At 44.6% G+C, this 22,815-nt stretch overlaps 1 protein-coding gene across 1 annotated transcript in view; it reads left to right on the forward strand.

Annotated features, from left to right (window-relative positions):
• Positions 1-22,815, forward strand: part of EPHA4 (EPH receptor A4) — a 95,151-nt gene that overhangs the window by 53,883 nt on the left and 18,453 nt on the right. The window contains exons 6-9 of the mRNA XM_084292154.1: positions 14,283-14,407; positions 15,604-15,763; positions 16,820-16,931; positions 22,047-22,105. Of these exons, the coding sequence (XP_084148280.1) occupies positions 14,283-14,407; positions 15,604-15,763; positions 16,820-16,931; positions 22,047-22,105 (456 nt within the window). The remainder of the gene's footprint in view (positions 1-14,282; positions 14,408-15,603; positions 15,764-16,819; positions 16,932-22,046; positions 22,106-22,815) is intronic.

Here is a 22,815-nt window from a genome sequence, read left to right on the forward strand (position 1 = left end):
AGCATTCCTCACGTGTTGTGCCGAACGGCACGGAAAATGCATATAAGGTCTTGCATGCTGCCAGCGTGGTTTAGCCCGTGCAGAACTGGATTTGCAGTCAGTAAAAATTCATGGCCGTACATTGCCCTTGGTCAGTGTGCGCTGCGTATATCGACAAAGTAATAGTTGCTCAGGCAGATCAAAAGCAAAACATGCCAAAGCCAGTAAACCTCAGGCTTTCAGTATTTTTTTTTTAAATGTGTTACTTTCCTGGATATTTATAGCTTATCTATGAAGAACTGCTATAGAGCAAAACATCAAAAGCCATTGTTAACTAGATTTCAATTGCAGGATTCTCTTTATGTGGCTGCATGAATACCATTAAAACTGCTACTAGAAAAGAGAAATTAGCAGATAGTCTGAAGATCAATCCGTCCATCTGATTCTGGAAGCTCCATCGTGTTCTTTGAGTACAGTCCTGGTTTCAGTAGAAATAACAGCAAATAATTTCTTTACCTGGAGAGTGAATATAACATTTTTTGACTTTTTTACAGAGGAGGACAGAGATGAAGCAGAGTCGAGCTATTGATACCTATGTGCACCTTGAGAATCTTACCAACAGGGAGGTGGTCCAAGAAATTAATTTTGCTTGCAGGAACAGCAAGCTCTCTGCTTGTTCAGAGTCCTGCAGTTTTACACTCAGCCCTCGCAAACCTTTTCCCTTTTTCCTAAGAAATCCTGGGCGCTGCCACGGGTGGCCGAGGGCCCCCGCTGCTGGTCCCGGAGTTGATGTAATTTTCCTCAAAGGACTTGCATCCAGCACGGTCCCACCCTTCCCCGTTCCTTGTCCCCTGCGGCCAGAGGACACAAACAGCCTGTTCCAGGAGGCCTCTCCCCGGGCACACCCCCCGGGGGGGCTCCCGGTGCTGCTGTCTGTGGGTGTGCAAACACTCACAGTGCCCTGGCTCCCTCCGTTCCCCCAAAGCCTGATTTAAAATAATCTCTTGGCAAACAGCGGCGTCTGTGCCAGATGTCCAGAGCTCTGGATGTGTTCAGCACTTTTGGCTGCTGTGTTTTTTTTTTTTTGCCCACAAAACGCCAGGGTGATGGAAAAGGGGAGTTGCGAAGGGGTGTTTTTATTTTTCTTTAAAGGTGTTTGTACTGAGGATGTTGGATCAGCAGTCACCTTGTTTCTCAAGTGGAGCTGTGTCAAGCATCTATTCAATAGGGAAAGAGATTCAAAACCCGCAAGCAGAGACTTAAAAAAGGGGTGATACGTGAGCGTGACACTCCGGGTGATTTCTTGCAGCATCTTGCCGAATTCCGGGCTAATGGTATGCAACTTTCTCAGTTTGAATCTAAACCAGTGTGCCTACTAAGGCTTTGCGCTGGTCTGCTAGGCAGAATTAGCAACCCCTCCCCTGCTTTTCCAGCAGAAGGGCTGGGGCGAGCTGTCAGCTGCGGTGGGGTCTCGCCTGCCGTGGCCAGCGAGGCGAGGTGCCACGGTGCAGGACGAGCCGTGTCCGGGGGAGCCGAGCTGTGCCTGCCCCCTGCAGATCTCCATCCAAGGGAGTTACCGCAAGGGCTTCTGAAGCAAACCAAACCACGTCTTTTGGGAAACCACAGACCTTTCAAACAGAGCCGTGGTGGGAGGGAGATCCACAAGGAAGATAAGTGATCCCAGCACAGGAAACTTGGGAATTGCGTGGAAGCGAACGGTCGGGAACACTTCCAAGTTGGAAGTTTTCCGTGTTTAGCGTGAGATTTCTTCGCGTCTCGGGGATGTCAAGAGCTGGCCATTTCAGATCTGTCCTCCTGCATGTTTAATGCTGTGTGTAAGGTAATGTTTCTGAGTAAGGAGCTTCTGCAAGCTGGCAGATGCAAGTAGGAGTTTCTTATGAACGACTCCGTGTTCTTGGGCAGGCTTTAGCTGATGGCCTGTAATAAATGCCTAGCTGTAAGTATACGTGCTGCTGTCTTCAAAACAAAACCGGGAAAGCTATTGTTGGGAGGGATTACATTATTATTTTAAGGTAACTGCAGCTTTCCACAAAGAAATAATAATTAAAATAACAACTGCCTGCTTGCTGGCAAAGCCACCTGCACCACCCATTTCCATGAATTTGTATTCAAGGTGGGGAATACAAGTCTTGCTCGGAAGGAAAAAAAAAAAAAAAAAAGTGCTTTCTAAAGATCCTTAGTAAATAACCAGCTTCAGGGTTCAGCGAGCAGCTTAGACAAGTTGCGTGTCAGATAGTGCCAAGAAGTAATTGCAGCATTTAAATAAAAGTTGGTCACATTTTTAAAAGGATCTCATGGTTTGCTGTGGAAAATAGGGCTTGTTACCTCAGGAAAAAGGTGTTTAATTTCAGGACTGGTTAGCACTGAACATGCTTGTAATTATATGAATTAACTTTTAAGAGGCATCAAATCTGATCAAATTCTGGTCTCGGGTCTGGAGGTACAGATGAGTAGTTACTAACCTGACAGAGATCAAGGCACGGTCCTGGAGCGTTCATTTGCAGAGGATGATTTAACTGCTCGTTTCCTTCCCCCGGCAGCACGCTGACATGCCGCGTTCCCCCAGCTTGCCGCGCAGCCTGGGCGCTCCCCGTCAGCAGTGTGCAAGGAAGGACTTTCACATGGAAGGAGGCTTCGCCTCGCAGTATTCGAGGCTACCAAATGTTTATCTGGGCTTCTAACTCTTCTCGTTCTTTTTGCAGCTGACTAAATTAATTAGTTGGAAAGCAGCCAGAAAGACAGCAGAGTCCAGTCTGTAGTTGAGCAACAAGAAAAGGCCTCGGAGAACTTTATCAAAGCTTCCATTAACCCCCTGCTGATGTCCTCAAACAGGATTTTTTGTGAGAGAGTGGAAACACAAAAGCTAGGCTGCACAACTGTCCCTGTGCGTCCATTCAAAGGTTTTAAGTCCGCACAGTTACTAATTAAAATGCCACGCAGAGGAGCACAAATAAACACAGCTCGTCCCCGAGCGCCCAAGTTTCTGCCCCGGCGCATGGTTTGAAGGGCAGGACGCTGAGCTGGCCTGGCAAGGGTGGTACAGCAGCCCAGGGCGCTTCAGATATTCCGTCCTTGTTCGAGGAGTTGCAAAAAGTGTGTCAAGGCCATCCATATGCATGAAGCCCTATTCCCAGAGTGCCATCCCAAGGCAGCCTGTGATTTTTTATTTATTTTCTGCGTGGCGTTGCGTTGAGCCGTGAGGACTAAATAGAGCTGTGGCACGGCTGCCGGATCTCTGTAATCATGTTTGCCAGGTTGGGGCGGACATCAAAATGCTGAGCACACGAGTGAATACTGCTCCTTTCATCGGGAAATGTCACTTCAGATTTAGCCCCACGTGTGAACTGGCATGCAGGGAGCACTTTATTATTGCGGCAAGGCTCCGCTGGGCTTCCCCTCCCAAACAAAGCAGGCAAATGTCTAGGCTCTATCTGCAGCTACTTGAAGGATTTCATGGCGTCTCCTTAGATTAACGTAATCTGCCCTCATTACTAAATTCAAGAGCCGGGATCCCAGCAGTCTTACAGCGCACTCGAAAAACAGGTTCAGGGTCTATGGAAGCTGTAATTTGTGAACTGCTAATAACAAAAGTTACGCGGTTTTAGATTTTTTTAATACAGTCTGGAGAGGCATAGGAAGCTACAGCATCTGTATTTTTATCCCCATGGTCATTTACATTTTAAACCATCCCTTATAGAAAAGTCCCTTATGAACTTAAAAGGAAATTGTAAGCTCTTTCTCAGCTCTCTGAACTGTTCCTCTAGAATTTATTAGGACTTTTATCACCGCTATTGAATTCTATCACCTGGTCTTAAAAAGAAGATTGACTGATTCTGATTTTTTATTAAATGCTTTTCTTGTGCATGAAAATCTCTTTGGTTTTTTCTACATTAAAATCCATTGAAAGTATCCGTGGATTATGACAGAGAGAAAACCCCTTAAATTGTAATGTGCTGTGGATATAAATGTCTTGCAGTTCAGAAGATTTCTGAAGGCTAAAAGGAAAGCACTGAAGTTTTTAATTAGCTTTTTATTATTTTTAATTTTCTATATGCTATTAAATGGTCACATCAATAAATAATAAGACAAGACAGTTCTGGCTAAGTAAAATAGGAAGGAATAGCGGGCTGGAAAGGATGCCTCCTCTATGAATTGAATTTTGTGCGGTGTCCATTTATTTTAGCTAACAAATAAAGGCATGATCTCGAGACAACCACTACAACAGCTCCCTGGGAAGATTGCACTTGTCTAGATAACATAGTGCGTTCTTTAAATCTGTCCTCTGAATCAGCCTCCATTTATCTTTCTTAGCATAAAAGGGAATGCAGATGGAATGGCTGCATCCTCCCCTCTCCTCTATCAGGCTCCCGTGCGTGTACATCAGTAAGGCAGGAGGTGAGAGCAGCATGTGAGGGGCTGGGTGCTCAGTCCCACGGTTTTGGAGCTCGGGGGCAAGGTGGCCAAGCGTGGGCCTGGGGAGCTGCAGAGACCTGGGGGCTCTGCGTCGTACCTGAGGCAGGGCGTGCAGACCCAGCAGTGTGTTTCCAAGAGCATTTCAGCCTCTTAATTACACGGCTGCTGGTGCTGAAAGGTAAAGCTGTGACCATGCACGTGCTGGGAAGGACTGGTGTTGAAAGGAGTGGACTGGGCTTGGAGGGAGGCTTCGTTAGCTCTGCTTGCACGCGCACAGTTTGTCTTTAAGCGGAGGGTGTTTTTGTACACGGAGCTGCAAGCGTCACTGGCAAGAGGGGCTCTGCAGCACAGGAGTTGCCCAGCTTATTTAGAGCCAGAATGGGCCTTGCTGGAGGTTATCAGCTTGGCTTCACCTGGATCGAGTACGAAGATAATCAAATTTGTGGGCCTGTAGATGACGAAACAGACCAGAAAGGAAAAGGATGAGCCTTGCAGGGAGGGCACAAGTAACGCTGCAAAGTGCTTTGCATGCTGTCAGCAGAAGAAATTCCTTCTGAATTGAAGATTTGGGCTGAAGATTGTACTTCTCACTGCAATCCCCATCCCGACCACCTCTCAGTCGCACCCTGTGAGAACCCTCTGAGGCCCTGCCTGCCCCAGCAGCACCCCGGGGCTCTTCTGGCCAGGAGCCGGGCAGGGCTCTTGGGGTCCTGCTCCCATTGTACCACGGCTTTGGCACTAAAAATTAGTGTTTTCACAGGCTTTTATTTGCCTGGCGTACTCAGTACCCCTCTAGGAAATAAGCGTGGCAGATCTCTTTGTGCAGCCCCAAATCTTCATAACCTCCCGAGGTTGATTATTTTTTTATTCCCTTTTTTCGGGACTGAAACTGCTCAGACTTTGTAATGGCACTTGCATTGCACAGGAAGTTTTACCAGCCGTCTTTCTGACCATTTTCCACTGAGGCAGCCACTTTTAATATTTAATTGCTTACTCCATTTGGGGTTTTTCCAATTGACACAAGTTCTAAATGAATAATGCACTAGTTTTCAGTATCCGGCATAAACCCAAAATAATGAAACCCCTATGTAAGTTTAATTATGTGCCACCTATGATGTAATCAGTTACTGACATCATGAGCTAAGATTTTAATTTCAAGGCTTGTGTGTTTCAGGAAGCTGAAGGCTCTTCCCCAGTTTGTCCCTCATCACATTATTTGTTTTACCTGCACAACAACCTTCAGGTAGCTCCGCTTTTCCAGCAGCACCGTGTGCAGGATGTAGTTCTCTCTCTCAGCAGCTCTATTTCGGATTTTTAATTTCCTGAAGAAATCTGCCTGTCGCAGATGAAGGAAAATGGGCTTAATTCACTTTTGATGAGAGGACCTGTGGTTGGGAATGCCCGGGAGAGCTTGGTGTGCTGCTCACTAATTCTGATGCTTTTCCAACAGCACAAAGGATCTTCTTTTTCCCACTCGAGAAGAGAGGCAGTTTGGTGGCACAGAAGGGTTTGTTGCTGTATGGAGAAGAGCCGTGGGTCTCCAAGTGCTGTCAGAGCAGTGTCCTTCACAAAGTGCTACCAATGTGAGCACAGAAAACCTGAACCTTGAGAGTCAGCAGCCCAGAGACAGAGGTTATATCGTGTTGAATCCATCTAACTTTTGTACTGACGGTGCTTTACTGGAGTTCCCGTGAACTCCCTGAATGTCAGGTATAATTAAAGCGTTAAGGTCATCCAGCAAAATGTTAGCGCATAAATGCTTGGTGCTTCTGCACTGGCTTCTTCTGCGTGATGGACCCTAAAGTGCGGTTCCTTATCTTGGGTGACTCCAAAACAAGTTATACTCAAGCATTAAAATGGGAATTACGGTTTTTGTTGTCAGGTGAGCCCTGGGTTTTGGCTCTCTCAGGTGCCACAGGCTCAGGAGGGCACATTTGAAACCCAGCCTGCAGTTGCCACTAGAGCCTGTCACTGAGGTGTATCACCGTGGGAGGAAAATGTTTCTGATTTTATTATCTTTTCTTCCGTGGCATTTCTGATGTTGGGTGATTGATCTGAGAAACCCAAATGGCAAAGTCGAACTCTCTGCTATCACCAAAGCACTTCAGCAGCCAGGATGAGACAACATGGCCAAATCTATTTATTAAAATAGCAAATGCTGCTTTGGGAAAATGAGTCATAGCTTTTATTTATTTATTTTGTTTAGAAGGTACTTCAATATTTCCAAAGCATGTAAGTGAGTAGGGACAGAGGCTTTTATTTGTCTGGGTTTCAAAGAGGCTTTTGAGCAGTTCTTTTTACAAAATCTCATATTCTCAGTGCTGTGAGGAAGTGACAGAGGAAGTTATTTGACAGCTGTATATCTAGACATTCACATTTCGAGTACATAAAAAGGAACTGTGTGGGAATGAAGGAGATGTGTTGCCTTAGGTACCGAACCCCCCATCTGCCCCTCGGTGGATTAAGCTTGATGCTGTGACTGCCGAGCTAACCTCGTGCTCAGGTGGCTTGGGGTGAGAGCAGGGAGTGGAGTAGCTGGGTGCTTGCTTGACCTGGGGAAGGGCTGGGGACACGGGCATCATTCCAGGGCACCCGGTGCATCCTCGAGGGTAGCTCTGGTTTCCTTGTGGAAGGAGCTGGAGAGGAGCTTGTTCTGCAAAGGCAGCTCAGCAGTCCCCTCCTCTGCAGCACTGTTGCCCTGTAAAGATGGTGGTAAGTGGGTCAGATTGCTCCGGACTGCTTACTTTGAGAGGCTGGGGAGTGCCCTGCTTCCAACAGCACGATCTGTTTTAGTAACGGGAGGTTGTGGTCTCCAGTCCTCCTCCTGCTTCCCCCAGCGCCGCTGCACCCCGGGGCCGTGCACGCTGTAGCCCCGCCAGAGGCTTCTGGAGGTGCCTGTGGGGGGATCAGCCTCTGGGAAGTAGCCAGGTGATGGCACTGTGTGCTTCCCAGAAGTTCTCAACCCAAATTTGGGTTATGGGACCCTGCCTCTAGCTGCAACTGCTTTGGGCCCTAAAGGAGGGCTCTGAGAGCTGCAGCACGCCCCGACCGGACTGCGTGGCTCTCCATCCAGCGTAAGGCAGCGGAGCATCGCTCTTAGCTTCTCTGGGCTAAGGGATTTATTTTTGTTTATGCTGGGTCAGGCTCTAACCTCAGCTGCAGGGAAGGCTAACGGCACCGTGACCTGCTTTGTGGCCAGCGGCTCTCAACCTGCTCAGGTCAGAGCGCTGCTGACTAATTCCAAATCCTAACAAATTGCTTACAGCAGTAGAATTTCTTAGGGCAATTTACGGCACTAAGTACGTTCACGCTCCTTGTGTTAATCATTCCGGTTTAAGCATTTAGAAATGCTTCTATGCTGATTTGTAAGTGATTGTAATGTTCAGACAGATTTTTATAAATTGCCTTCCAACTGAAAGCCTTGTTTTCCTGTTTGTTTTAAACTGGCATTCATACATACAGGAAATACACACACAGTATTATGCCATGTTTCTGTTGGCAACTATTAAGTTATCCTTGTCAGAACATGCCAACAGGATTTCTTAGCAAGCTAGCAGAAAGAAAACAAGCAGTTCTCAGACTAAACAGACCCCATGCTTGAGCTGCAATACGGATCTCTTGCTAAATATTATGTAGATTCTTCTGCTTTAAGGCAATCTTTGGGGTTGTGGGTTGCAGATTCAGATCTCTGGAGCTGCTCCAGACCTGCATTGCACTAGCTGACATCACGAGGTGGCCTCCACAATTGGAGGGCTGGTACCTGAAAGCGATGCATGGGTGTCAAGAGCTGGTCCCCAGAAATGGACTGCCAGGGTGAGCCATCTCCTGGGTGTGCAAAAGCTTCGTCGTCACCCCTGTCTCACTGCAGTTCCTGATGTGAGCCGTGGGGAGCTGTGCCCAGACCTCAGGATTGGGTTCGGTCTAAATGAGGGCACTTCTGGTATGCTGAAGTGCTAACAGTGACACGCTCAGCCCAGAAGATGCCCTGGCTCTTTGTGAATCCTCAGCAGTTGCTGCATGTCTCCAGGAGCTAAAGCTGGAGTAAGATGGTAAATATAAAGTACTCTAATAATCCTCAACTACTACTATTTGTTGCTGCTAACAGCCTGTTTTTTTCTGCGAGCTTTTGATTTGATGCAAGTCAGAGCCAGCTTTTGTGGTTTGGCAAGATTTGCAGTGCAGGTTCTTTTGGGAGAGGCAAGAAATGAAAACTTTAAAACAGAGGAAATGTTTAAAACATAATAATGCAGTGTTAACAGTCTTTAAAATCTCATTTTCAAGCCCCTTCCTTTATGAACACATCATTATAAACATAACTGATGAGGGCTGGTCCCTGGATTTGAGAGCTTGTCCCTTGTTTTTCTTAGAGCTCCTAGGCTCTGGGTTGTGGGCCTGGAAAGAAAGGAAGGATGATGTGTGCTGTTCGTTTGGGGATGGAGATGTCGTGTGAGAGTGGTTGAGCTGAGCTGGATCTGTTCCTCAGCAGTCCAATTTCTAGTAACAAGGAAAGCAAGTGGAGTAGAGAAGTGTTATGGCTGACTGGGAGGGCTGGGAGAGGCAGACCATGCTCGGCTGTCACACCGCTCCGCGTGGCGTTGCCAGGACTTTCCAATGCGGGTGAATAACCTTAGGCGTTTTTCTCCAGTGGTGCAGACTTAAAGTCTGTGCTTTAAATGCTAAAGCTTGAAAACGCTGGCCTGAGTCCTGGCGCATCTCCATTTCCAAGCTGGGAGGTGTTCCTCGCCAGTTGTCCCTCCCTGGGGAGGGAGAGGCAGACGGTGGGAAGACAGCGGGCTGGGGAATGTCTTGGGAAGCTTCCAGGGGCTCGGCTGAGCAATCAGGCTTCTGCCTCCTTGGCCAAGTCCTGTCCCGGTCCAGTTATCACTGGGAGAAATGTTTGCTCCGCTTGTTCACAAGGATTAATGACAAAAATCGAGGTGTGTGCGCGGTTACTCGCTGAATGCACGGCCGGTCTGCAGGCTCCTGCCGGCCCCTGGGAGAAAGCCGCAGCTGGCGGCGAGGAGCAGGAGCACCAGGATCTAGCTGCGATCCTCAGATGTGTGTCTGCACCTCAACTCTGTGTGCAGATAGGTTCAGAAACGCCAAACCCTTCCGTGTGCTTGTCCTTGGGCACCTGTAGGGTTACACGCATGCTGTGCATACGCTTGGGAATTTGGTCATGGCAAAACGCATCCCTCTTCGTTTGCAAAGGGGATTGCTGGGAGTACTTGGGGCTTGGGGTGGTGGTACCCCAAAACAGGGCTCCTTGAGCAGTTCGACTCTGCCTGGGCAAGAGAGAGGAGTGGGTGTACGGCCCCGGGGACTGAGAGGCTGGTCCGTGTGGCGCCGTGGGGCTGGGTGCTTCGCCCTTCACTTGAACTCGGCACAGCACTCACTGGGGTAGGTTGCTCTCCTGCGTGAATAAAATTATCAGGATCTGGCCTGGAGAATGTTGCCTTTAGAAATTATTAAAAGCATATTTGATTCCCTGTGTTGTATATCCTTTTCCTGCTGTGAGATTATTTGATAATATAATTTACAAAATGCCACGTAAAAAACCCACAATATTACAAGGTAAATATTTAAAGAGAAAACTTGAAATGTGCCAGGTTTCCCTAAATGTGTTTTGTTCCAGTTAATAGAAGATCTTTCATTTTCTTGTTTGGATTTCCAAAAGGACTTTTTTTTTTCAGTGTTAGATTCCCAGAAATCTTTTTTTTTTTTCTTTCTTTCTTTTTTTTTTTTTTTTAAAGTAATTAATAATGGAGCAAGCTTTTAGTATCTACCCTGGAAGGTAAAAACCCTTAATCACAGTAACATCATTAGTGCTTTCAAGCATTTAATTTTGATGCTTGACAAAACGCATAGCCATTGATAAGAACAAATAAGTGTTGTTGTGTGCAATTGAGGGAAAAAAGAAAAGCATGAAAACCCCTAAGCTTCAAGTAATTAAATTTAAATATGTTATTTGAATTTAGCTGAGATAATGTACAAACTGTGGGTATATTTTTCAATCAGCGGAAGACCCCTTGAGTAAACATGATCCATTTAAATTCAAATCATGGGGAGTGGAAAGTAAACCCTGCTGTGGTTAAGAAGGCATCTTCCCTAAAACACGGGGCATTGTGTATCTTCCAGAGCACTGATGTTCCCTGCTTTTATAAAGGGCTGTTTTCACTCATGGCTGCCTACATGCCAGAGACTTTATTGCATCTATTTATTTCCTGTTTTTTTCCTTCCCCCCCCCTTCTTAATTTGAACCAGTAATGAAAAACTGACACTCTGCTTCTGCCATCCTTTAAAGTGCCTCAAAACTGTTATAATTCAGCACTTATTAGCCTTGGGATATGGCTTTATGGCATTTGGGTGAAGTTTTTGTAGTACATCTGTGCTCCTTCTCTCTCTGTACGCCACAAGCTCAGAACTGCAGTAATAAAACTACTAGTAGGTGTTTAATGGTGGGTTATTGAGGAAGTAGATAAAAGAAAATTGCAACGTTCACATCAGTAGGGAGTGAAGTTTTCTGAGGGAGAGGAACTGCTGAGCTTTGAACTAAGGAAAGTTACACTCGGTGCTTTTGTTCAAGGGGACCACTTTTTCAACACCAAGAGGCCTCGTCCTTCTCACCTGTGCGATGGGCTGTGCTGGGGGGACGTGGTGCGTGGGGCAGAACGTGGGGTGCTCAGCTGGGCACACTGCTTCGGGTCGAGCCATGCTCAGGATGTTTCCTGCAGTGTGTAGCAACCAGCTAGCCCCCGCGTGTATGAGGGACGTTCCTGCCTTTTGTTCTGCTCGTGAACAGAGAGTCATTTTACAGTCTGCTACATGTTTATCTTCACGTCATCTCTGAGGCAATAGAAAGGCAAAAGGCAGGAGAAAAAAGAAGGTAAATGCTGTGCGCACGGTGCTGCCCTGTCTGTCCAGCACTCTCCTGCCTGGCTTCTTCGTCCTCCTGCGTGCGGATGGCCAAGGAGACCCAGAGCTGATGTTCTCCCAGCAGCCCAGCCCTTCAGCAGTAATTTTTACTGGTCACCTGGTAGATCTTGGAAAACACACACACACACACACACACACAAACGTGAGTTGCAGGGCTATTTGCAGGTGTCAGAGTTGGTTAAGGAGGGTTTTATCCGCGCAGTGGGATAGCTGTAGTACTCCCTGTGGCTGACAGTCCAGTTCCTTGAGGTCCACAGAGGTGTGGGTAATCATCCTGTTGCATAGACCCCTCTAGGTTTGTGCTGCAGAAATGCTAAGGAGCCCCCAGACTGCTTCACGTCCTTTTGGTACTTTGTCCTGCCCTTGGCCTTCAGCACTCTGAGGATTTCTGTAATGCGTGTGGAGAGGCAGGATATTCAGCCAAAACTAAAAAATAGGCAGCACGTCTTCGTCCACACAATGAGAGGCAAATGAATAGATTGAAAGTTAAGCAGCACAGAGTTGCATAATAGTTAGTATTTGACAGGAGGGGTAAAACTAGGGCTGTTCTTACAACTCTAATAGTAAGAATTAACGAAGGAATTGATGTACAAGTCCTTTCCCGTCCTGGAGGCAAGGAGCAGGTGGTTTATTCTGGTTTGGAGCACTGCCTGAGATCAACTGTCCATTTTTGAGAGACCTGAGAAAGCACTTCTGAAACTGTATAAAACCGAGCATCTTCCACAAGGGCTGGAAGTTAATGCATATTCTGCTGCAGCAAATAGCCACTTTACAACGGAGGAGAAATGCCTTTCCATCCAGCACTCACCAGCCCAGCATCGAAGGACTCAGTAAATTCCAATATAAATGCCTGAAGAAATGAAATGGGAAACTGAGGAGGTTAAAAAGAGGATGAAGCAAGGAAAGTGAACTTTCTCTCTGCAATTCTTGAGGTCAGACCAGCATAAGTGAAAGATTCTCGGTAATATGAATTGCCTGTCTGCCTGGCATGAGGCATGGATTAACTAAGCAGATTTCTCTCTGGTTGGTTTATCAGTAACGTCATGTATGTTTTAGGGTTACAAATCTGATCTGTAATTTATTATCTGTGTGGCATTCTTACTGCAGAGGGGGAAAAAAAAGTCCTGTTCTCTGTTGAGGAACGGTGAGGTTATTAAGCAGGTTTGCAGTCGTGCCGCAGATACAACTTGATGGAGCACACCTGGATCCTCCCCGCTGGCTGTGTTTATAGTCTCCTCTGTCAGCCAGCGTTTGCCTTTGCATGAGACAGACAGGGAAAAAGAGAGAGGTTCTGGAGGCATTTCTAACAGAGATGCCAAACTGTCAGATAGTAAATCAGGAAGCAGCTCCCTGATGGTTTCACATCAAGAGGAGACACCCTTTTGTGACTTTGTGGCGTCTACTGGTTATTTTCACTTCCATCAGAGCTGTCTGATATGGTCAAGTAGGTTTGAGGCTTTCAACATTCAATTTTCCTTTCATTTATTGTGACTGTTTTATTTATTTGTCTTTCTTGGTAGTTTTCAAGGATATGTTTCAAGGATACTTTTTTCTCTCTTTCACGCTTTCATGGATCGTCATCCCAACGTTAAGGGTAGAAAAAAGCAGCAAAAAGAAAGGGAAGGAGGCAAAAAAGAGCAACGTGTCTACAGCTTCAGGGGACAAAAGAAGAAATATATTCAATTTAGGAAGACCTCTAATCTCTGGTTATACAGGACAGCTTTGTTAGATAAGATTAAAAATTTCATGAATGTCCCTTTTTATCCCTGGAGACTCCACCATTTATTCCAGCTATTGTCAGCATCAAAAGAGCTTGATAACAGCTGGCTAGAGACGTGACCACACAGCAACACGACGGCAAGAAAGGGGCAGCCGGGTTCATAAATCTTCAGAAACCCCGTTCCTCCTGCACTGCCATGGATCTGCTGCGATCACAGTCAAAGGGAGAACACATTGTCCTCCGGCCAGGCAAAAACCTGAACTTCAGCATTAGCAGGGGCTCTATTGAGCAGGGCGCACAATGAGATGCTTCCCATTATCTTCTGCATGGCAGCCCTTATTACTGCACACGGATACAGTTTAAAGGGTCTTGGCGTGCAGCTTGTTGCTCGGTTGGGTTTTTCCCCAAGCCAGGCAGCCCTTACCCACGTCCTGCTTTTTCTGCTCCTCGCATCTGTACAGCGCCACGTGGGACAGGGTCTGGTTGTGCCAGCTGTCTCTGCTATCTCCTGGCTGGGAAGGAGCTATCAAAGGCCGAATCTGGTCCCCGGGCGCTGAGCTTCCTCATTCTCCAGGCACTGCTCACAGACATGGGCGGGTGTAAGCAGGGCAAGCTAGGAAGCACAGGTTGGCTCTGACTCCTGAAATACAAGTTTTCTGGTTTTCATGGGAGGGTCCCAGTTCATATGTATTCAGCTTTATTCTGCTCTTACTTAATTCAGTGGCAAAGTTTTCTCAGCTTTAGAGAAAACCAGATTGGTCCGTCAGGAATTTCATAGTTCCTGTAGAGTGAATAGCTAATGAAGTAACACCAGTTAATTTTAGGACATGGAAGAAGAGAATCATTATGGACCAAAACACAGGGACAAGTCTGTGTGCTGTGTCTAACAAAGGTTAAAAAAAAAAAGCAGAATCTTTCATTGTCAGCCTGTTGTGAAGGTTTGTACCTACGAATTAAGAACATTATGGTGTTTAGGAAACTGCAGTGTTACTCCAAATCTTACCTGTCCAGTATGGCCCAGCATCTAAGAACAGCCTTTATTAGTGAGAAATTAAATGCAAATTTGTTAGAGAAAACAGGAAAAACACTTAATGCTTCTAACCCCCACACAAGAAAAACACAATTTCTGAAAGTGCATATGTTATGCTGTGTCTTATTAAAACTAAATTATTGCTTATATCTTTTTTTTTTTTTTTTTTTTTTTTCCTGGCAGCTCCATCCCCAATTGCGTTGATCCAGGCTAAAGAGATAACAAGGCACAGCGTTGCCTTGGCCTGGCTAGAACCCGACAGGCCAAATGGAGTCATTCTGGAGTACGAAGTCAAATACTATGAAAAGGTACTGCTCAAAAATACACAAGCAAGGAGCTTTGTTTGAATTTGGGAAGAGTTTTTTTTACTTAATTCCATTTGGTTTATTTCCAGGTAGGATTCCATCATATGAAACTGAATAGATTCAGGTTAATAATATCCAATTAAGGATTTCATGCACTTGAACGGTTGCTTGAAATAGTAAGACTTATAGGCTGTTCCAGCTGCATGGTAGGAATTTATTCTGCTATTTTTTTCTTACCTTGGAACTGAGCTTTTGTAGCAAGCATATTTATAATGAGAATCAATAATGTTGGGCAGAAGTGAGACATTAGCTTTACATCATAGACAGAAGTATAATAATGAAGTATATAATACGGTAATCAGATCTGTTTGCCAATAGCTTCTGCTTAGAGTGATGGTGTGGGCTGGATGGCTTTTAATAGAGAATAAGGAAAGAAAATTACATTCTTCATACTTCCCAAGTTACACAGAGATGTTATTCCTGCAAATAACTTCTCAACTATGGAACTATGAAACTATGAAGAAAGCTATTTTCCTTGAAGGTCGTCTGCAGAAATGGACAATTACTTGGTCTTGCTTGCACTCTCTCTCATGTATATGTGTACTTTTCTTTTTTTTTTTTTTTTCAATAAAGATAATTGTGTATTTGCTTCCCCAACACATACAGAAGAAGGCAACCGATTTTTCAGGGAAACTTGATTAATGCATTTTCTGATGCATTTTCCAGCCAAAAATAGAAAAATTTTAAAGATTGGATTTGTGGAAGACATTTTCAGAACATTTTCTTTTTTGAAATACATTACCATTTTTTTTTTTTGATACAGCTTCTGGCTGGTAGGAAGAAAAAGAGTGCCAGCATGTATGAGTAAAATGTTTGTTCATCAGGAGGATCATATTTGAAGGCTTGGCTATTTTCCAAAGGATTTCATTGTGTGATTTCTTAAGTAATCAGTGATATATGAGCATCATACCTACTGTCTCACCACCCTTATTTGGCTTGCTCAGAGCCCCATGCAGCACTCAGCGCTAGGGGTATTGAGCAAGGCAGACAGCAGAAGCCCTCGGGACGTATTTTGAGAATTCCATCGGTGTTACTCATCTTCTTTCATCATAACAGTTTTGGCAAGGAAGTGGGATTCCATGGTTCATGGTGCAGTGAGGCATTTTTACTTGATCACTGCAGTGTTCTTTTCTTGTTAGGACCAAAACGAGCGCAGCTATCGCATTGTGAAGACAGCCTCCAGGAATACTGACATCAAAGGTTTGAACCCTCTGACTTCATATGTGTTTCATGTGCGGGCCAGGACAGCAGCAGGATACGGAGACTTCAGCGGACCGTTTGAGTTCACAACTAACACAGGTAGTAACATGCCCGCTGATATCTTTCTTTTCTTTGAGTGAGGAGTGAAAATGTAACTGAGCTGTGTGTTGGGAGTCTGCCGTTGGTTAATTGGGCTGTGGTGTATCTATTCTGGGAAAACGTTCCTCCGTGGCAGTATGACTATTAGTGGTGTGATAAATCTGACCTTAGACATCTACGTTGTATCCTAGACACTAACTAATGAAAATGCTTTAAATGGCCCAAGGAGACATGCAGCTTACAAATGCTTGGAAGCCACTGATGCTTCAGAGATACATGCACCTATTTTGTTTAATGTGTGCAGATGTTTTTCGGAGCGTGTCATTTGCAGGGGAATGGAACCCTGTTGCTCTCCTTTGCAAGCTATTGACAAAGATCACTTAGGTGTCCTATATCAGCTCAGATATTTGCACTTTCCCTTACATAGTCATATAAAGACAGAATGTTTGAACTATGTTGTTAGTACAGCTTCTCCCTTTGTTCAGGGTGACATGCAAATTTGCCCCCCAAAATGTTTGCTTCTCAGTGGTAGGAAGGTGATGTGACCAAGCCTGTTTTCTTTTGGACATAAAAGTCTGTTTAAATCAATTTAAGGTCATGCCAGTCAGTGGCAACATCCTTCAGGATGTTAACAGCTGAAAATAATCAATCCAGCAGGAAGACGGAAGACATTTTAAAATGACTTACTCTTTGTGTCAGTTGGGGAGTGATCATCTGGCCCCACTGAGAGAAAATGAAAGAGGAAAGAAGAGTGGAGAGCAATTAGGAAGGTGAAAGAAATAGCCATTATACCCTCTGAGCAACACTGAAGGGGAGAAGGAGAGGGAGTCCTTGTTCCCAGTGAACTGAAGTTCCCCAAATCATTATCAAACATCACGTCTTCAGCTAATTAGGGCCCTCTTGGAAAATTGTGTGAAATGACTATATAATAAAGGCCTGAAAGTAGATTTGAGCCCTACTCTAAACTACCTTCACAAGCCAGAAAGCCTCATTGAGTGCTGCCCAGGTTGATATTTTGAGGGTGTCTGACGCTAATGCTCTCTTTTCTGTTTCCAGTTCCTTCCCCCATCATTGGCGATGGTACCAATCCCACAGTGCTGCTTGTTTCAGTGGCTGGCAGTGTTGTTCTTGTGGTCATTCTCATTGCAGCCTTTGTCATCAGCAGGAGGTAAGAACTTAAGCTTCTCTCCCCCCTTCTCTCTTTCATGAGGGAGCTTTTTGTCTCCTCCAAACAAAGCTAAATTCTTTGATTAGCATCATAAACAGTGCATTTGCATTACAAGCCTTCTCCCATGTAGCTTTGATCTTCTCAACATTAGTACCACAGCAGCATGTGATGTAATGGCAATAGTTCCAGCTCTATTTGCCCTTGAAATGCAAAGCTGGTTCCAATAACTGGCACTGAGAATCAAGCCAACTAGAGATTTGTGGTTAGTGTAATTTGAAGTTAAGTTTAATGGGTATGGGTACAGTAGATTTTCTTGGACTGACTCCTGATACACAGGGAATAAACAACCACACTGTTATGAACTAAGCTATCAGACTGCTGTGCTTGTGATTTTGTCTTAGGCTGTATGAGTCTCCATTAGTCTTTGGGTTAGTCCTTCCACTGTGTGTGGAAATGACTGTAAAGTAGAAGCTGCAGTCATTCAGCATCATACGCAGTAACACAGCAGAATGGGTTGATGGTTATTCGATCAGAGCAGAACCGTAATCTTCTACCAAGTACTTGTTCATTCCCAAATTCAACCAGTGCATCAGGGGCAATCCTGCAAATGGGAGGACAGTGTAGCAGAAACACAGTGTGAGTGTTTGTCTCCAAGTTTATGTTCAGTCTCATTTAAAAAGATCAGCATGATTTTGCCTCAATGTAATTCAGAGATAAAATTGGACATATCGTTACTGCATCTGAAGCGTGGGATCTGAGGGATGCAAATTTTGTCAACCTCTGTTGATCAGTTTAATGGCATCAGCCATAAATGCACACAAATTTTCTTGATTTACTTTCTCACTTCAAATTGTCTTAAAGAGCAGTTAAGTCACTATAGCTGTAATATCTGGAAAGTAGTCAAGCATTGTTACAGCTTTCTGTGGGTGTTCACCTCAAAGCCTGCATGCTGGCAATAAGAAAGAAGAACAGGCCATATGAAAATGTAATGTGGAGAGACAGGTTTATTAAAAGCCATTGCAACAGAAAATAGCATCACTGAGCTTGATGACTTAATCTCCTCTCCACTTTTATTGATCACTTTATTATTTAAGGCAGGATTGATAGCAGGATGCATTGGATTTCTAATTATGAGTCGCCACCTTGGAGAATTGAGCCTGTCGAGTTGCTTTGAGATGATTCCTTCCCCTCCTCCCCCTATAAAAAAAATGTCACTTCCCAAGGCTGATAAACATTGCTTGGTGATTGGCCCTCAATGGATCACTTTTTAGAAAATGAAATGTCAGCCCCTTGCCCTCATATTGATTCTCTTTAGTATCAGCCATAAAGCTGTCAAAGGAAAGGCTGCCTGGAGCCAGGTAGCTGATAGACAAGCTGGTGTGGGTGCCTGCTCAGCCAGGTCTGCTCCCTGCTCAGGTTGTCTGTTCAGTTATCTCTGCCCACAAGTGTTTAACTTGGACCGAGTAAAAAAAAAAAAAAAAAAAAAAAAAAAAGGCAGGTGGGCTTTATAGACAAGAGGTTGGTCCAAGCACTGGTCAAGCACTGGTGGGAATGGGGGTGGAAGTAGTTTGGTGGCAGTGGGTTCAGAGATGCCCCGCAGTTCCATACCAGTAGGTCTTAGGGAAGCTGTGGAAGGGGAAAGATATAATAGCAAGATGAATGAAATACCAGGACAGTGAAACTGCTCTGTGCATACTAATGCGTGTGCCTTGTTAATTAGCAGCCTTCCTCAATACACAGCTCTCCAGTAGCTGGAAGTAGTTCTCAATAAACAGAACCGACTTTAATATTCACTATTACACAAATGATTTTAACCACATCACCAATGTCATTTAGAGGTGTGGGCTTTGGGGATATTTCATGATGTTCCTATACCAGCTGAAGTTAATAGCAAAATAATTATACTTTGTTCCAAAATTACTTCAGCTGAGGAAATGCTTCTTTGTCCATAGAGTCCCCACGAGGAGGTTTTGTAATATAGCTGTGACCTAGAAGTCATATTTGTACAATCAAAACTGTGCTTTGGCCTGCGGACATGGCCTCTCTGCATCCATGAGCCAAGTGTGGGAACTGGACATATGCTGGAGGTGCCCAGTTTTGAACTCTAGGTTGTTATTACTAATGTAGCATTATGTTTTTTCAAGTCATTACTCAAATCCCCAAATTCATCTTCTCAACAGAATTTGTCAACAGACTTTGCCTTCAGGCAGCTCAAGCTGTTTGGGTCTGTCCTGTGACCACGGTGTTTGTGTCAACGTGAGAAGTAATCTGCCTAAATGTTAGTTTAAATTTACTGAGGTTAGGACAGCAGGATGCGGGAGAGGTAGCAGGAGCGTTTCTAAACCCTACCCTGTAGGAGCACAGAGTAAAATTACAGTGACAGAGTTTTAAAAGATTTGGGAAAGTGTAAAGCAGTAAGCTGCTTTCTGAAGGGGTTTGGCTGCAGTAAGTTGGCCCTACAGATTCCTTTGGTCATCCAAGAGTTACCATCAGAAATTTTTCTGGCAGATAGATTGCTTTACCTTCTGCACTGCAGCACCCCCAGCCCTCTTCTTTGGGGTGGAGAAAGGGGCAGCATGGGCTGTGGGGGCGCGGGCTCCATGCTGCTTCACCTCAGTGCGTGCTAATACCCTCTGCTGCTACCTCCGGCTGGGCAGAGACCTTCCCCTCCTTATCTCCAGGCCCCACCTGTGGATTTCCCTATGTCTCTGACCCCTGCAGCTTCTGAAAGCTTCTGTGTTCTTTTCCTGAATACGGCTATTTAATCACTCTTGCCCAAATCCCTGTAATTACGGAATTCAAGCCTGTGACAAAGGCTCCCTTCTGCCATTCAGGTGAGGTGCCCTGAGCAGCCAGGGGACAATGGCAGGCAGGAGTGGCCTGCCCCAAGCCAGGCAGGAAAGGTCAGCAGGTGACAGGGGCAGAGGTGGAAGCAGGTAGTTAGTTTGGAAGGTATTATTTAACGTTAATAAGCTACAATTATATTGCTTGAACAGCAATCCCTTTGTTTCCCTCTGCTTTTTGCATGTCTTTGGGTTTTAGTGGGGGAAGGTTATTTGTATCTGTTGTTAGGGTGATTTTACTTTTTAGAAATAAGATTTAAAGCATTTTTACGTACTTAAAATGCATTCATGCAAAGCCATTTGTGTTTCATTTTTCCCATCTGTATCTGAGGACTAATAATATGAATTTGAAGGGGTCCTGCTTAAATTGCAGGATCTTTTTTTCTTCTTTTTTTCCTTCTTTTTTTCTTTCCTCTGAGAGAAGTTACGTTGTACCTGAAACCCCCTACGCTGACTTAGCCCTGCATGGCACTGGGTGAGATTTCTCCTCCTGATTCAGGTCAGGCACCGGGAGCAGAACGTAGTCCCTCAGTTTCACTCAGCTCTTTTATACCAGAGCCATAAGTCCTCAGGCAAAAAAATGGTTTAAATTGGTGTTTGGATCCAGTGTGGTTTTTAATAAGGCTCTTGTTATGATTTGGTGCCATTTGTGTTTAATTGACTTTCATCAAGAAAAAAAGCTCCCAGCCACTTATGGTTGGGTATGTACCTGCTTCTTGTGTCTGAACACAAGTCCTGTTGGTGATGCTGGGAGCTGTGAGGCTTGGTTCAAAGATCAGGTAGTCTTCACATGTTAAACTGGATTTTTTTCCTTCTGTTCATGTGCAATTTATAGCTTTCATTACTAGAATAGTATATTTAATCCCCAACACTAAAGGGTTGCAAAGACAAAAGCTAGGACATGGCATTTCAGCTGGCAGTGACGGGAAGCTGCTGTTCCCTGCAGGCCGGGCAGAAGGGAAGGGAAACCAAGGCTCTCAAAGTCACATGTTTTCTCCAAATTTTAACCTCTTCATCTTGCATCTGCTGGTAGGTCTTTCTCTCACCCATTCTCATTTATCTCCTCTGCCTATTCACTGTTTTCAGAGATCTAACCCAGTCTCGGCCTGGTGCCCCAGTAGGCCTGGTCAGCTCCTGCCCCGCTCCAGGCAGTGGCTTGCACGTTGCAGGCACCACCAGTCTCACCGCCCTTCCTCTGGGCTTGGTTTCTCTTCCTACCCTCTTCCTCACTCCAATTCAGACTCTTGACAGTGACTAACTGGGGTCTGATGTGTTGGGAGATTTGCTGCTGACTTCCATAGGGACAAGGAAGCTGAGGAGTAAACAACAACAAGCCCTTCTCTTTGGCAATGTCTGCTTTTGTGCCTGGTTCTGAATTTTCCATGAATACTCAAAATCAAATCTCTACATCTACATACCGTTAGATTTTGGGGAACTTCAAATCCCAATGCACATTTGGTTGAGCTACATATCCTCTCTATTGGATTAACCTCTTGCATTAACTTTTCTGAATACAGCTTGTCCATTGAAGTTTAAAGCTGGACTAATTAAATTTGGAACTGGATACAAAATCATGTGTGTACTTGTAGAAATAATAATCTATAGAATTAACATACTAAACTGTATTATTGTGTCCAACTCGGGCTTAGTAGAGGACCTCTGACATCAGGAGTTCTTTACTCCCCTCAGTTGTACAGTGATTAAAAGAATAAACAAAATCCTCAGGATCTGCATTTTTGATGGTCAGGTCTTTTTTTTGCTACCACCCTGATTTATGCATTAATAGACTGCTTCCACCTTTAAATTTGTAGTTGAAGAAGAGTGTTGGTATTGGCATTTGCCTAATTGGGTTTGAAAATCAATCTACCAAAACACCTCTGTTGTAGCATCTAAATCTATAGAAGTTCATGCTAAAAAGCAATTTAGTCCTTTTTTTTTTTTTTTTGCACACTATTGCAAATGTGCATTTGAAGAAAAAGTAGCTAGAACACAAGCTTTCTTTTCTTTGTTTAAATGCCGAGATGCAAATACGGAGATCTGTGTTTCCCCTAATGCTTTGTTGATGCCAATAACACTTAGAGCAGTTTGAGGAGAGGAGTCTCCTACCCTTCTGGAAAGTGTAAGTTGTGTCACGGGCTGTTGTAGGGGAGCTGCCAAGCACAGGTCGTGGCAGGTGCAAACAGCTCGAGTCTCGGCAGGTTAAGAAGACAGAGCTTGTCTCAAAGTAAGATATTTATTTTGAACTGTAATGTTCTTTTTTTTTGTCTGACAGGCGCAGTAAATACAGTAAGGCTAAGCAAGAGGCAGATGAGGAGAAACATTTGAACCAAGGTAAAAGGCAGTTGTGCTTGGTGCTTTTTTTTTTTTTTGGTTCAGTTCACAAAACATGTTCCATGTTCAGATGCTTGGCAAATAAGAGATGACATTCCTCATGAGATGAATATGTTTCTGTTTTCCTTGCTTCCCACCATCCTCCTTCCAAACTAGGCACTTTAGTAACAGGGGCAATAAAAGCATCTGGGTAAAATTTTTGAGTTGGGAGAAAGGTTCATGAAATTTTTCAATTATTCCTTTCCACTGAAAGATTTCTATTTCTATGAAAAACGCGCTATCTAGGCTGTCTAGGCATGACTTTTCACCACAATATTCTGCAGAGGCAGTTTTTGGATGGACCAGAGGCAGTCCTGCAGGAAAGTAAATGTGAACTTTGCTGCCCTGTTTCTAGGACTGAATCCTACCATTACTTCCATTCCACTTATCCACTTACTAAAACGGTTACCTGAGCTCTTAGATCCCAAAAAAGAAATGTGATGTCTTTTATTCTCACAGGTCTATGGCCAGGCCGTTGGCCTGGCAGTGATTGATGGCAATGACTCGTGAAATTCATTTATTGGCAAAAGTCTGTTTCCTTACGTCAATATTGGGAAATATTAAAGGATTACGTTTAAAAAAAAAAATCACGTTGAGGAAAAAATACATTAAGGCCTTCCTTCTTTCATCAGTCATTCCTGGCTTACAGTACATTTTTATTGTGCACTCTC

Source organism: Netta rufina (assembly GCF_964035555.1).
Source record: "Netta rufina genome assembly, chromosome: 9".
NCBI lineage: Eukaryota > Metazoa > Chordata > Aves > Anseriformes > Anatidae > Netta > Netta rufina.